The sequence below is a fragment of the Peromyscus californicus genome, unplaced genomic scaffold (assembly GCF_007827085.1).
Source record: "Peromyscus californicus insignis strain IS unplaced genomic scaffold, ASM782708v3 Scaffold_2__1_contigs__length_46816999, whole genome shotgun sequence".
Lineage (NCBI taxonomy): Eukaryota > Metazoa > Chordata > Mammalia > Rodentia > Cricetidae > Peromyscus > Peromyscus californicus.
The window spans coordinates 44,039,910-44,055,631 of record NW_026294540.1 but is presented as its reverse complement, the minus strand read 5'-3'; the positions used below and the strand labels follow the sequence as shown (position 1 = coordinate 44,055,631).

Sequence of the window (15,722 nt, the reverse complement as noted above, 5' to 3'; positions counted from 1 at the left end):
ACATACACAAATTTCATCCTTAGTTCTGGAGAAGTCCTGTCATGGTACCCAGCCAAATGGATTACATTCTCCGCAGTGAAGTACAATAAACCTTTTCTTCAGTTCCCCTTTCCACAACTTCAGGTACTTGAAGTCTACCTCAGAAAACACTGAACATAGATAGATAGACAGACAGACAGATAGATAGACTGATGGATGGCAGGTAGATAGAAAGATACATACATACATAGATGCATAGATATATAAGATAGATAGATAGATACATACATAAATACATAGATACATAGATACATACATACATAGAATCACACATAGATACATACATAGATACATAGATAGATAAAAGAAACAACTCATGAATTTTGGGAGCATGATGAAATCTCACACAGTCCCACAGGGTCCCACTGTATCACACTGGGGATGAGAGTCGTCCTTTTGTCTCAAATGTGCACACTGTGTGTGTCACCTGCCTGACAGCCATTTGGAAGCCATCTCGGCTATCAAATCAAAAGTCACGGCGTATGATGGGCTTAGGCCACAAACAGGGTTTCACCTCGGGAATCTTGGGTCACATCTCTGCAGGTGAAAGGAGACGTCTCTAGGACAATAACCTAGGAGAGACCTGTAGGCCCTTGCGCCCCGTGGCATTCCTGAAAGCACAGCCTGTGTTTTCAGAGGAAGGCTGCAGTAAATTGATGTGTTGCTGCAGCTGCTACAAGAGCAGGTGAGGGTTGCGAATGGGGAACAAACAGAATAGTCAGAATGTGATTTTAATGGCTCTTAATGCTTCTGTGGAATACGGTGATGGTTACGGGGAGCGCATTAAAAAATAAATGTCCATGCTTTCCTCATCAAGTGTCATTTAAATCTCATTAGATAGATCTTTGTGAAATGACACTGGCAATATGACTCCCTTCTAATTGTCCTGCGTTTTGGCCACTGCGAAGGCCCTGGGGAAAACAGCATTTGTCTGGTAGGGGTTTGAAGGGACTGCGGGTGAGCCAGAGACACTGTAAGGGCCCTTTCCAACTCAGCTGAACAGTCAAAGTGAAATTTGATGGTGGCGATTATACAGGATCGTTTTGTTGCTGGTTGGTAAGTTTCCTTTGCTCTTCAATTGCGATGGCAGGACACTAGGCCAGCTGCCATTATTCCCTTCCGTTATCTTAATATTCACTGTGCCGGTTAAGGTGCCCCGAAACTGGGTGTGTATAGAGAGCTGTTGTGTCCTCTGGATGGACTGATTCCTTTATCACTACGTACTGACCTCTCTCTTGGTAGACTAACTCTCCCTGTTCTCTTGTGGGTCCCACTTGTGACACTGGTTACCTCTCTCATGTTGGTGACAAAATGCCCGAGAGAAGGGATTTTAAGGGAGGATTTGCTTTGTGTCACAGTTTGAGGGGATACAGGTCGGCATGGTAGGAAGGACTTGCTCAAATCTGGACAGGCTGAGGAGCACAGAGCTCATTAGAAAGGAGGCTGACCTATAACCCTCAGTGCCCACCCCCACCCCCTCAGTGACCCATCCCCTGTAGCTATGTCCCTTCTAAGATTCTACAACCTTCTAAAACACCACCACCACGTGGGGACCAAGTGTTCAAACACATCCCTTCCCATCCACCCCAAGGCACAGCATCCCTTCCCATCCACCCAAGACACAGCATCCCTTCCCATCCTTCATTTTCAGCTCTACGTGTCCTGGAAGCTGAACGAGTCCCCCAGCAGGAGAACGTATTACTGAATCTTACTGTAGAATGCAAAAGGAGGGTATGCGCTTGAGGGGCATTTAGGCAAATAAAGGCAATTGAGTATGCTCTAAAGAGCTGCTCGCCGTAGCCTGGTGAGTGGCATTTTCTAATTTACTATTATTTACTCCTCACAATTTGGATTTGAGTCTGAAACGTAAAAACTTGGCACAAGCGTTTTAAAACAATGATTTTTGAAAGGAAGTGAAATAGTCTGGAGAGAACTTCTGTAAAACCGTTCTGCCTAGCTTCTATCCCATCCCACTGCCTGACCAGAGTTCTCAGTTCCAGCAGGTTTTCTAGACAGAGCTGCAGCTCTCTAGGTCCCCACGTCTTGTCATCATTTCTGTCCCAGGGGTTTACCATCCTTTGTTTCCCTGAATTCCCATTTCCCTCTAAGTTTCCTTACGCTGTAGAGCTCCTGGCTTCTAGGTCTCTCCATGTCATCATTTCCTGGCTCTCTGGGACTTTTTTGCTAAAAAAAAAACTACGTTTTGATCATAGTACAAACAAAAATAAAACAGCAAAATGCATAGTTGGTGTGATTCACTAGAAAATACAGAGTTCTTTGATTCCTTACCAACTCCTAACTGAACTTAAAGCCTGTCCGGAAATCAGCTATTTTCTCGTTTCAACACTCAGTGTCATAGTGAAGCAGGCGATAGATACGCAGCCTGAAACTTGACGTGAATATGAAATCCATGCTGGTCAGAATTAGCAGAAACCCCTCAATGCTACAAAGACCAGAACTTGGAAGTTCTCTATTCCTGGGGTGGCAGCAGATTGGGGATGCTAAGCAAAGCTCTGCCTCCCTGAAGGTTTTGCTTTTGTGTGTCTTTGGGAGCTGAGATCTGACCTTTGTTTTAATACACATGAAATGGCTATGTCACATCAAACATGCTGGACAGCTGCTGAGATTTTATTAGAAAGGGCGCACAGTCTCAGGCCTGCGGCCCATGCTCGTGTAGATCGTGTGTGTGTGTGTGTGTGTGTGTGTGTGTGTGTGTGTGTGTGTGTGTGTGTGTGTGTAAAGGATTCAAGGAGGGCCTTTACTGGCAGTTTTGACTACAGAGGAAACAAGCACCGGGGAAATGGAAACACACCGACTGAGCGTCCCAGCGGCTGAGGAGATCTTTGGCGGGGACCTTTCCCTGGGCTCTTTACTTCTATTTGGAGAAACTGAACTCCTGCCAGATGAACTTCTTTTCCCTGGCCTGATGTTTATCTAACAGCATGGTGGTTGTGAAATCATCCACAATTCACGAGGTCAGAGAACGACCTGGTTTACACGCTGTCGCTCCTCCCATCTCACTCCACAGACTCCCTCAGGGAGGTTGTTTGCATGGGCAGCTGGTATATCCACCCCACCAACGGTCACCCGAAGGACCAGCCGGCCTCCGGGGTGTGGCCTTCTCGGTTCTGGCTGCTCCGTGAGACTTGGGTCTCAGCATCCTTTTCCCCTCTGCACTCTGAGTTTGAAGTCATTCCAATAGGCTTGACCAATGAACATCTTCACGCACTGTATTGGGAATTAAAACCATCGGTGAAACTGGATTTTTGTAATGCCTTCGTTCGTGAGAAAATGGACTGCCGCTTGTGTTTTTTTTATCTTGAGTGAAAGAGTAAAGCAAGGTTGAATAAATAATCTCGGGCTTATCTTGGAAGGTTTAAAAGGTCCATTAAAAAGAGGATTATGATTATTATAATAAGTCTTTCTTCTCCTCCCTCATCACCTAGTTCCTTGGTGCTTAAATACAGTGTTTTTCCCTGGAGGACATTCAGCCTTTGTGCTCTGCCCTCTGTGGTTGGTTGTCATTCCGTGAACTGTGGCCCTACAGAGATAATCTGAGCAGACACAGCAAGTGCCTCCAGTGGCCTGGACATTCTGTACATCCTCCCTTCTGGGTAGGCTAACTGACACGAGACAACCCAGGAGAAGCTTTGCCTCGAAATGACTCTCAAGCGCACACCAGCAGAACCGGGGTGTGGCTGTGCGACTCACAGTGTTCTTTTTCTTGTATTTTTCAGAAATCGAGGCAAAGGAAGCATGTGACTGGCTGCGAGCGGCCGGGTTCCCGCAGTACGCTCAGCTGTATGAAGGTATGTGAACCTGCCCCTTCCTTCTTCAGGAAGAGAGGAAACTCAGGACGAACCATGTGGACCCCGCCTGGTGCTTTCTGGGTCGTTGCTCTGAGGCATGGTGGCTTTGCTTCCTTCCTCCCTCAGCCTTGGCAATCCTAAGCTCGTTCTGACACATCTGGAAATAAGAGGCCGCCCAACCCACCCCCATTCGCACTCTGCTCTCTTCTCCCCCCTGCAGATGCCCACCCAGCTCTTCAACCTCTTTCCAGTGTCTGCCACAACGCGCTTTGCCGATTAGCATGTTCTTCCTTGTTTTATCTTCATTGTGTTCAGTTGTTTTGAGATCGCAATGAACTTGTCGTTAGTAAGCTTCCAAGACGTCTCTAAACTAGTTGTTTGGGGATAGCCCTTCTTTATGCTTATTTTACATTTAAAAAAAAAAATGTTATGGACCAGATGTCAGTCTTCTGAGTTTTTGGGTAAGTGGCTTTTCTTGCCAGCATTATACTTCTGGTTCTTGATTCTTTAATTAATAGTTAATAAACTTATTGTCTTAGTTACTTTTCTATTTCTGTGATAAAACACCATGACCAAGGCAACTTATAGAAGAAAAAGGTTTATTTGGGGCTTACAGTTTCAGAGGGTCAGAGTCCATGACCACCATGATGGGGAGCACAGCAGCAGGCAGACACAGTGCTGGAGCAGTAGCTGAGACTCACATCTGATCCACAAGCAGGAGGCAGAAAGGGTAAATGCTGGGAATGACATGGGCTTCTGAAATCACAAAGTCCACCCCTAGGGACACCCCTCCTCCAACAAAGCCATACCCCCTAATCCTTCTCCAAGCTGTTCTACCAACTAGGGATCAAACACAATGAGCCTAGGGGCCACCGACTAGGGATCAAGTGATCTAACACGATGAGCCTAGGGGCCATTCTCATTCCCCACCGTTTTCATTTATCCGTGTCTTACTGATTTCTAAGATCATCATCAAATCTTCAGTGTTTTGTAGATCATCCTTACAGATACATCATGAAGTAGTCAAGTCCAGTAGTGAGCAGGTGGCACACAAGACTGTCTGTGGAAAATTAGAGCTATTGGTATTTATTACAAAATTGTCGATAAGATATACACAAAGAAGGAGCCAAGGGCTTATAGTTATTGGAGCTGTCACTACCGCAGGGGGATGATGCCAGAGCCCAGAGAAGAAGAACCTCACACATATCCCTGGAGGGAGCACACAGTTGGCCATGGACAGAGTCAGTGGTTCCCTCCTTGCATTTCAACCATGGCTTCCCATTGACCCAGCGCAAAGGAAGGCAGATAGCGTGAGCCTCCTTGGATACTGTCCACTCTCTGAGTGGGTCTCAAAGCATACAGCAAAGTAGGAGGCAGCAGAGCATGTCTGAGAGCTCAAGAGAGGGCACCCAGCACACGAGCAAAGGCAGCTTCCCTTCCTGACGGCACCCAGCACACGAGCAAAGGCAGCTTCCCTTCCTGGCGGCACCAGTGTTGTGGAGGCTGGAAAGAGCCAACAGAATTTATCTTTACTTATAGATGACTCCTGTCCTTTCATCCAAAATCTCAATTTCATATTAAAAACCAAAAGGTTTTTTTTTTTTTAATTTGTTCATTTAAATTCTGTGAGGACAAAGGAGAGTTAACGTTGGAATGTAGTTTGAAGATTAGAATCTCTGATAAAAAAAAGTTTCCACGGGGTCCTACAGAGCCTTTTAGAGGAGAGAGAGAGAGAGAGAGAGAGAGAGAGAGAGAGAGAGAGAGAGAGAGAGAAAGGGAGGGAGGAAGGAAGGAAGGAAGGAAGGAAGGAAGGAAGGAAGGAAGGAAGGAAGGGATGGACTCCTATAGTTCCTATAGTTTAAGTGTAAGCTATTCCCACCTCCTACTCTCTCCCAGCAATTTACTAACTAGGAAGGCGAAGCCCAGAATGTTGAATGACTCTCTGTCCTAGTTAGAGCTTCTGTTGTGACAAACACCATTGACCAAAGTAAGGAGAAGAGGGTTTATTTCACATTACAACTCTCAGGTCACACTCCATCACTGAGGGAAGTCAGGGCAGGAACTCGAGGCAGGAACCTGGAGACAGGAGCTGATGCAGAGCCCATGCAGGGGTGCTGCTTACTGGTTTGCTCCTCATGGCTTGCTCAATTCACCTTCTTATAGAACCCGGGACCACCAGCCCAGGGATGGCACCATCCACAGCGAGTGAGGCCCTCCTCCATCAATCACTAGTCAAGATAATACCCCACAGATTTGCCTGCAGGCCAATACAGTGGAGGAATTTTCTCAATTAAGATTCTCTCTTCCCAAACATGTCGAGATTTGTGTCCAAAGAAAAACAGCAATGAGGAAGCAGCTCACTCTCCTTAAGTGAAATGCCAGCCTTTTAATTCTTGATGAGTATTACATATAAATATATACACTATAATGTACATGCCACAGCTACTATGAGATTTAAATGTGAGCAGTCCATAATTACCTCAGGTGCGCTATTAGCTCAGAAACATGCGCGCGCCAGCCAGACTGTGTCTAATCCATAAACGTTGCATAAACATAATGGGAACAGAGCTTCCTCTGTGCCACCTATTATTCAAAAACCAGTATCCACACTTCCACCATAGAGTGGCCATCATGACTGTGATATTGTACAGTTGAGGAACAGGGTTTTGCCCAGAGCAACACAGCAAGGAAGCAGTGAGGACTTAAAACTGGTGTCTCTGGGCTCTCTTGTCTGTGCTTCTCACTGTGACGGACACTCACTTGCCAGGAGAGTGAGGGGGTGTTCATGTGGGGACCAGGAAGGATTCAGTCACTGTGAAATACTTTTTCATCTGACTTGACTGGATTTTTTTTTAAACCAAGTGGTTATGTCTTCAAATTGGAACTTGTCAGGCCAAGTAAATACGTCAGCAAACTGATCATGTCTAATTTTTTACTGTGTGGCGGCGCATGCTCTAAAGAGGCAAAGATGTTTCCCCAGAATGGGGGCGTGGGGTAGCGTCTGCTTCCAATTCAGAGGAAGGTTTAGAAACATTAGCTTTATTATAACTCAGAAGGTAGGAGAAGTGAAAAATAGGAAGGCGTGGCAGTCACAGTGAACTGACCCTTAAATGTGACCTTGGCTGTTATGCCAAGTATTACCCAGAGGTTTTCCTATGTAATAGAGGCACCTAAAATTAAAGCCATGTTCTGGATATTGACAGTAACCACCCAGTTGGTATGAGTCCTATTTTGAGGAATAGTCATGGGGCTGGGATCTCTTCTCTTGGAGCATCAGTAGGGAACTTCAAGATGACTGCAGACTTTGCTACCAAAAAAGAGAGGAAGGAAGGATGAGAGAAGGGGGGAAGGGAAGGAGGGGGAAGGGAGGCGGGAAGGAAGGAAAAGAAAATCTGAGACCATTGAACTTGGAGTACTTTTGGAAATGTCCTTTGTGAAGGGGAAAAAAAAATCTTCCAAACTGAGAATTCTATGAAATCATCAGTTTGTAGCCTGTGCTAGGTGAGTGGGAATAATGTCGATGTTCTTCCCCACCTCCACCTGAGGGTGTCTGATAAGGATGGACACTAAGGGCACTTAGCATTTAATCTTGTCCAAGGTCGGGCACTTGTTTTCATATTTTGTACTTACACTGTGCTCTCAAAAGCATTTTCTGTGATAAAAATAAAATTGTGTGCTATTTTTAAATGCCATCAGCAATCGTAATAGGCCGTAGCTGTGGTTAAGATGGGGGATCTGGGCAGAACGTGTGGCCTGAGTGCATTGGCCTGCGTTCACATACAGCAAAGGGCATTAAGCTCTGCCTCCCCTTTCCCTCCTAGATTCACAGTTTCCCATCAACATCGTGGCTGTCAAAAAAGACCATGATTTTCTTGAAAGGGACCTTGTAGAGCCTCTTTGCAGGTAAGTCGGGTGAGTGAAGTGCCTTCGACCTTTGTTGCTTGCCTTGGTCTGTCTCCATTTGGGTAGCACGAAGCTGAAGGTTGAGTTTAGCGACTGAGGAAACATTCACTGTGTGGCCACTGTCCCCAGACGTAGGTCCTGGTAACCTGAGCATGCGCAGTTCCTGTTTCTGTAGAGTTTAAATCCCGAAGAGGGGGCTTTAGACATTAGATTAGGAAAAAGAGGGAGGAAAGGGAGGAGCGAGGAGAAGACAGAAGAGGAAAGAAGAGAAAGGGCCTAGGTGTTTCAGGGTATGTTAAATGCCGTTTCAAAAAGGTAAACTGAGGATCAGAGCAGTGACTGGACAGCACAGATGAGGTAGGGAAGGAGTCAGGGTGGGCAGCCATCACAAGCGATGTCTGAGACATCCTTTGCATATGTTCAACTTGACCTAAGCTTGTTTTGCGTATCTAAAGTCAAGTGGATATATCTTCGAACTGGAACAGGTAAACCCAGTGGCAGATTGACATATTTCGACCTTTATTATGTGATGAATCCTCTAAAGAGGCAAAGATGTCTGTGTGAAGGTTCCCCTCCCCTACACACCCCCCAGAGTAGTGGGAGAAGCCCAGGTGAAGAGATGAGGTCTGAGCAAAAGAATAAATAAGTAACCATTGAACTTTGGTCAATGATTTTGAAAAGCCAGTGGAATCTATATTCTTAGGCAAATTCTGACATGGAAAGTTGACCGAGTCTTTAGAACGTTGCAGTTTCCTGGCTAACACTCTGGAAAGAGATCAGAGCTGGGGTAGGTGTCAGCTGTGGTTCACTATCACTCTTCAGAAAACATAGAGAGGACTTGGAGATCCCGTACTGGTGACCCTCAGTCCACTGCTCTTTCTTGCATTCCGGCATTTGATAAATATGAGTATTTAAGAGGAAGTTAATGATGAGCATAGCGAAAATAATCTTAGGCTTGTCAGATCCCCGATATCTGTTTTTGTGTTGAGAGCTGCTCACTCCGTTTCCTGTATAATGAAATAAGTAGCTTTGTGTTAATAGTCTCTGCTATTCACAAAGACAATACTGCTTAAGTTTGATGCATCAATCCTGTCAGTTAAAAGAGAAAAGAAGTCTCTGAATCATAAACATGGGAACTGGCTGGCTCAACAGGTTGAATGCCCTTGCTGCCAAGCATAACTCCCTGAGTTCGATTCCTGGGACCCACATGGTGGGAGGAGAGAACCAACTCCCAAAAGTTGTCCTCTGACGTCCATGCATGTGCTGTGGCATGGACACACACACACACACACACACACACACACACACACACACACACACTCACAGTCAAGTCGTAGATCTGAATGGATGAGGGCCATTTAGGCTAGAAAACAAATAAGCACACGATGCCCTACCTCTGTGAGAGCCCGTGAGGTGAGTGGATGATTTCCTTGGGATCCTTCCAAAGCTTTGACTTGAAAGAGCAACATTTCCTCTTCTCCTTCCAGAAGGCACACCTGCAGCAGGAACAGACCTTCTGACAAACACTCATTCCACACAGTACAATCCAATTAGTACCTCAGGCTGTTTTTCCTTTCGGTGTAGAGTACATACATTCCTGTTGGCTGACATTTAAAAAAAAAATTCCTATTTTTAAAAATATATTGTACTATCTTTTTCCATTAAGTCTTCTAAATTTTGTTTTCTGTAAAATGACTTGTAGCATTATGTTTATACATGTATATACACACATATGTATATATCCAAAATGGACTGGTACTAGTTTGCAATCAAGGTTTGGAAAAGCTCCATCCGCTGCCCCTGAAGGCCCCACTTCCTCTGCGTCCTTCATGTCCACCCCAAACCCTGGCAGCTACAGATGTGTTTTCTATGTCTGCAGTTTTGTCTCCGTCAGGGCATCACAGATACGGCACGGGACAGTATACGGCTGTTTTGCCTGGCTCCTTTCCTTGGTGCAATGTTCTTAAGATTAATTCATGTTACTTTCCGTTTCAAAAATATATCCCTTTCCATTGTACGAACAGACTTCAGGGTACCCAGTGTGACATTTGAACATTGGTATGTGTGGTTTCATTTGAGCATAAATGTATATTCCTTTTCACTAAAATCTTAAGAATGAGGCTGTGGGGCTCATGACAAATCTGTTTTAACTTTATAAAGAGGCAGTAACTACTTCAAGTAACCCTGTTATTTTGTATTTCCAATAACATATGAGGGATCCAGTTACGTGGTCCTTTGTTAGTATGTTTTTGTTTTGCTCATGGACATTTTAACAGTTGTCTGTCTATTATTGCATTGTGACTTTTAATGTGACCAGTAAAACTACACATCTTTCCATGTCTTACCAACCTATCTTTTCCTGCAAAATATCTATTCAATCTTTTTCTCATTTCTAACTGAATGATGTTTATTGTTGAGCTTGGGGGATGTTGTTGCTGTTGTTATAAATACCTCTTTCCTCAGACAATGCATTTTGTCAATGTTTCCTGCCAGCCTGGAGATCTCTTTGCAATGTCACAGAATGAGGGTTGTTTTTTTTTTTTTTTTCCTAGCCAAATTTATTTTGTCCACATTTTAAGAGTGTATCTAAAAATGTCTTTGCTTAAATAAGGTCACAAGGACGTTAGCCTGTGCTGTTTGAATCTGAGTTTATCTTAGTAAGTACGAGGCCTGGGTCAGGATGCATTCATTGCATTTCAGCATCTAATTGTTTCAACTACCTGTTGAAAGGCCTGGACTGCCACCTCCCTCACGTCACTTTGACACGTGCCTGTGCACTTTCGTGTGTGAGGTGTGTGTCTGTGGCACGTGTGCCTCAGCGCGTGTGCGGAGGTCAGAGGACAACTTGCAGGCGTCGGTTCTTTCCCCCACCTCCTGGGACTGGGGGTTGATTCAGGCTGTCGCCCTCGGTGGCAAGCCTTTGCCCCCTGAGCCATCTCGCTGGCCCTAAACATATGTGTGGATTGTAGTCAGTCCATGGTTAGGTCTACTGATGTTTACAACAGCAAACTGTAGTTCACAGCCCAGGAAAGGGTCTTGATGATACCTAAGAGTACATCCTTCTGTCCGTGCTATTATTTTTATATCCAGTTTTTTTATCACTAGAATGCCGTTTTTATACTTTTTTTACATCCTGTAAAATCTTTCTGAGCCATTGTATTCATTCTCATGAGAAAGCATTTGGCTGGAGGGATATGAACCTCGGCTCTCAGGGTAGAATGGAGGCCAGAGGAAGAGTCACACACCCTGGGTGGATCAAAGGAAGCGAGGAGTAGGTTGACAGCCAGAGGTGGCTGGCTGAAAAGCAACAAGGGCAGGGGATGGCTTTTCTTCACTGTGAGTTCCACACAGTCCAGGTTCCCTGCCTTGCAAGCAGCGGAAAGCAGCAGGTCTCCCACCAGAGAAGAATGGCGGGGCTCCTAAAACTTGGAGATTAATGAGCAGTTAATTAGAAACTTGCCTACTCAGAGGACGAGTCTTGATTAATGCCGAGTGAACAGTAAGAGGTGAAATTCTCCCCCCACGCCCACTTTGTGCACTGTATTCACAGAGATAGTGGATTTTCTACTCTTTTTTGGTTTTTGAAATTGCCTGTTTATTTATTTGTTTATTTGCTTGTTGTGTGACAGGGGCACCACAGTGTGCATGTAGAACCAGAGGACATATTTCAGGAGTTGCTTCTCTCCTCCCACTACATGGGTCTTGAGAATTGAACTTGGGCCCTCGGGCTTGGCTGCAGGCACCTGTACCTGGTAGGCACCGTCTTGCCTACCCCTCTGCTTTATTTTTCAACCTTTTTGAGCTGTACGGTTCTCATGCTTGCTCGAAACACTGAGGCCCTGCAGAATGGTGAAGGGAATCAGCGGAAGGGAGCTCCTTCCAGGGAGACAGAGGCAGGCAGGAGAGCTAGAGTCGCCTGCAAAAGGGTATTCACCACAGGGGTGTTAAAGGGTATTCACCACAGGGGTGTTACTCGCCTGTGTAGACAAGCAGTGCATGTCTCAGATCCCAGTTTACTGGAGGCCTGTTGAACAGGGAAGCGTAAAAACAGATCCTGCTGAGGATGAGTCTTCGCAGAGGAAGCAGGGTGGATGCGCAGCTGTCTACCTCTTGCTGTTTTGTAGTTCTCGGGTTTAGTCCCCAGAAACCAGGCAGATTTGCTGCCTCTGCTGAAGACGGGAGCTCCCCAGATGGCAGCTGAGTTCTTTCTGTGTGGCTGCAGGAATGCTGGCAGAGAGGGCTGCGTCCAGCAGGCTCCACGAGGATGGTTGCTGCCTGCTGCCGGCTGGAAGAGCTCCGTTTCCAGCACACAGCAGTCCCAGTTACAGTCAGTTCCGTTTTTCTGCTCGTGACTGAACCTTGACTGAACAGTCTTTTCCCCACGTGTCATGAAAAGCTCATTGCAAATCCAGTTGTCTAAGTGAGCTGGTTGGAACTCAACTCTATGGGACACCTTGAGGACACAAAAGGTGTCAAAACAGCTTGCCAAGTTTGTCCTTTGAGGCAAATCACAGCTCTGGGGAGGTGAGACGCTCCATCCTCGCTGCTGGGCTGAAGGATTCCACTATGCTGGGTACGGACACAGGCCCGGATGCTCAAACATGACCTTTGAGTTCCTAATGTGAAGGTAGTGACTCCTTTGCATAATGTGTATTGTTAATTGATGTTAATTAATTACAGTCTGTGACAAATGAGGGCACGAGCTGTGTTCACTGTCGTTTGGTGACAGAACTGGTTATGACTACCCAGTGCCGCTTCCCCTGTGTGTTTAAAAGGATGAGAAGTGAGCCGGGCGGTGGTGGCGCACGCCTTTAATCCCAGCACTCGGGAGGCAGAGCCAGGCGGATCTCTGTGAGTTCGAGGCCAGCCTGGGCTACCAAGTGAGTTCCAGGAAAGGCACAAAGCTACACAGAGAAACCCTGTCTCAAAAAACCAAAAAAAAAAAAAAAACAAAAAACAAAAGGATGAGAAGTGATGAGGAGTCTCCAGAAGCAAGGAACGGCGATGGGAAGATGCAGGGAGAAGGGTGTTACAGTGCACTGCTGCATACACCCCTGTTTGATTTGAGTGTGTTAACATTGCTAATATTAAACAATGACAGTCTTGTGAAAATAATGTAAATCTTCTCCCTTTAAAAATACCTATCGCCAGGTGGTAGTGGCGCAGGCCTTTAATCCCAGCACTCGGGAGGCAGAGCCAGGTGGATCTCTGTGAGTTCCAGGCCAGCCTGGTCTACAGAGCAAGATCCAGGACATGCACCAAAGCTACACAGAGAAACCCTGTCTTGAAAAACCAATGATAATAATAATAATAATAATAATAATAATACCTATCATAGAGGGTACTAGAGAGATGGCTCACTGGTTAAGAGTGCTTCCTACGCTTTAGAGGACTGAGGCACCTACATGGTGGCTCCCAACTGTTAGTCCAGTACCAAGGGATTCAACACCCTCTTCTGGCCTCCCTAGGTGCCAGACACACACAGGTGGTACAGACATACATGTAAAACACCCATACACATAAAATAAAATGATGATAATAACTGCCTTTGTGCAAGCTGATTATGTCACACACACACACACACACACACACACACACACACACACACACACACATCACTTTCGTACAACACAGCCTGTACTTTTTTTTTGCATAGGTGACCTTTGACCCTGCTTTCCTCCCACACCTCAGCCAATGTCCAGAGACAGTTCCTGGATTTAAGCACTAGCACAGGGGTGATTTCTCCTGCTCCAAGCACTTGGTGGAACAGCCAAAAGGGAAAGCAGAGGGAGGCACGGCCTTCCTGGTCTGGCTCCATGGTGGCATGGTGACAGTCATTGCTTACTTCAGACTATATCTCTAATGCCCTTATCACACCCCATGACACCCCAGACACCATAAAGCCTTCTAAGCATGGCCTGTGACTTTTGAACGCCCTCGAGTCTTGGGAATTACGTAGCAGAGTTGTGTATTTGGCGTGGAGCGTCCACTCCACTCCCCGAAATCTGTGTTTGCCAGACTCTCAGCACCAAGTCCTTTCCCACGCCCTGGGGCCCCAGCACATGGAGGAGCCCCCACGACCCTGGGTCAGGAGCACATCTTCACTGGCTTTGGTCCCTGGATGTCTTTGAAGTTCCCACCTAGGACGCTCCTTGGCTGACAAGGTTCCATCCACCGCCCTGACAGGAGCCAAGGGTAAGAAGGTCACGCCGTTGGAATGAAACCAGAATGGTCTGGAACAGATGACCGCCCATCTCTGCTTGCAATTCCTCCCATGCCTTTGGCAGGAAAATAAAAAATATCACAGGAAACCAGCCGTTAAATCACTGTAGGAGACCCCGTGACCCATCTGAGGTCTGGCCGTGGAAATGTCAAACATGAGCCTCAACTATGAGGAAGGAAGGGACCTACTGTTTTCCTACGGTCGCTAAGGGAGGAACAGACTGCCTGTGAGTGTCCCCAGGCTTCTGCACAGCATGAGTCAGGACCTGACGACCTGCTTCTGGCCCCTCACACTGACCCTGCTGCTCTGCCTCCACCACGGCCTTCCTCCTGCCACCGAGGCACCGCCTCGGTCTGCCCGTCATCCCTCCCCCAGAATCTTCTCACTCTGCTTCCCCTCCTGACCACTGCCTGGCCCCTGCCACAGTCCTCAGAGCTCTGAGGGACTTTCTAGCTCCATGTCGTGGACTTCATCTTACTCAATTGCACGTCATGGATACAGGGCCTTGTCGCAAATGAGACTTCAATAAATATTTGTTAAGTTGAACCAGGGCTTGGCAGAAATAACCTTTCAGCCACGAATTACTATATTGTTTCATTGGTTAGAAAATATTATGATGATAAACCCTCTTTTCTCCCCTAGAATAGCTTAAAATGCTGTCCTTTGCTGACGGCTTCCCCCTCCCTCTCCTCTTCTTCCTCCTCCTCCTTCTTTTTCTTCAGGTAGGATCTTACTATGCAATCCTGGCTGGCCTGGAACCTGCTATGTAGACCAGGCTAGCTTCAAACTCACAGAGATCTGCCTGCCTCTGCCTAGGGCTAAAGGCGAGCATCCCCACACCCAACCTTCGCAGACTTTACTAAGAGAACATTTAGTGCGCGCTAGCCTCCAGCTCTCAGGATCCACACTCTCAGCTCTCCTCCTGCCTACCCTACACCGCCCTCTCCAACCACTAATTTTACCAAAGGAATGTGACGCTTTCATACCATTGGTTCTTTCTTACATGCTTGACGCGGTTAACCAACTGCTTCCTCCTTTCCTGAGTACAGGTTCTTTGGATTCTAAGGCGCCACCTTTGGCTGGTTCCCGCTGATCTACACTGACTTTCACCTTCCTGAGGCTGGCTTCCTTCCTTGGCCCCAAGTCCTAACCGCTGGGCTTTGCGAGGGTTCTGAATTCCTTTCCCTGGCTTGCTTGCTTTTAGTTATAGTCAGCCCTTGATATCCATGGGGTCATCATCTCTGTATTCAACCAACCTCATATTAAACCTAAAACAACCACTTACATGATGTTTACATTGTGTTAAGTACTGTAAATAATACAGGAGTGATTTTAATTATAGGAGAGGATATAAGAGATTATATACCAACGCTGTGCCATGTTCCATGAGGGACTTGAACATCAGAGGACTTTGGTGTCTGCTGAGAACTCCTGGAACCAATCTCCCAAAGATATAGAGGGTCTACTCCATTCCGTAAGCTTCACACGTACTCTGCTCACTCTCAGGTGGGTCTGGATGTCACAAAGGCCCTAAATTTTAACATAGACAGACCGGAGCTCATCATCTTCCTCATATCCCTCTCCCCACCGTCTTCCGTATTTTACTGCTGTCTACACTTGACAGTCCATTCACAAAAACCTGAAACCTGAGACTTGGCCTCTCTCTGCCTTCCTGTCTTCCATATGAGCCGATCGTCACATCCTGCCCTCACATAGACACCCCCTGATGCTCTCTCTTTACCACTCCG

General features: G+C 46.4%; 1 protein-coding gene across 7 annotated transcripts in view; it reads left to right on the top strand.

Annotated features, from left to right (window-relative positions):
- Stard13 (StAR related lipid transfer domain containing 13) overlaps positions 1-15,722 on the top strand; it is a 394,637-nt gene that overhangs the window by 330,994 nt on the left and 47,921 nt on the right. For 6 of the 7 annotated variants that reach the window (XM_052754625.1, XM_052754624.1, XM_052754620.1 and 3 more), the window contains 2 exons: positions 3,777-3,848; positions 7,670-7,751. In XM_052754625.1, coding sequence (XP_052610585.1) covers positions 3,777-3,848; positions 7,670-7,751 — 154 coding nt within the window. Of the gene's footprint in view, positions 1-3,776; positions 3,849-7,669; positions 7,761-15,722 lie in introns of those variants that run through there. The other variant, XM_052754626.1, reaches the window with a different exon arrangement.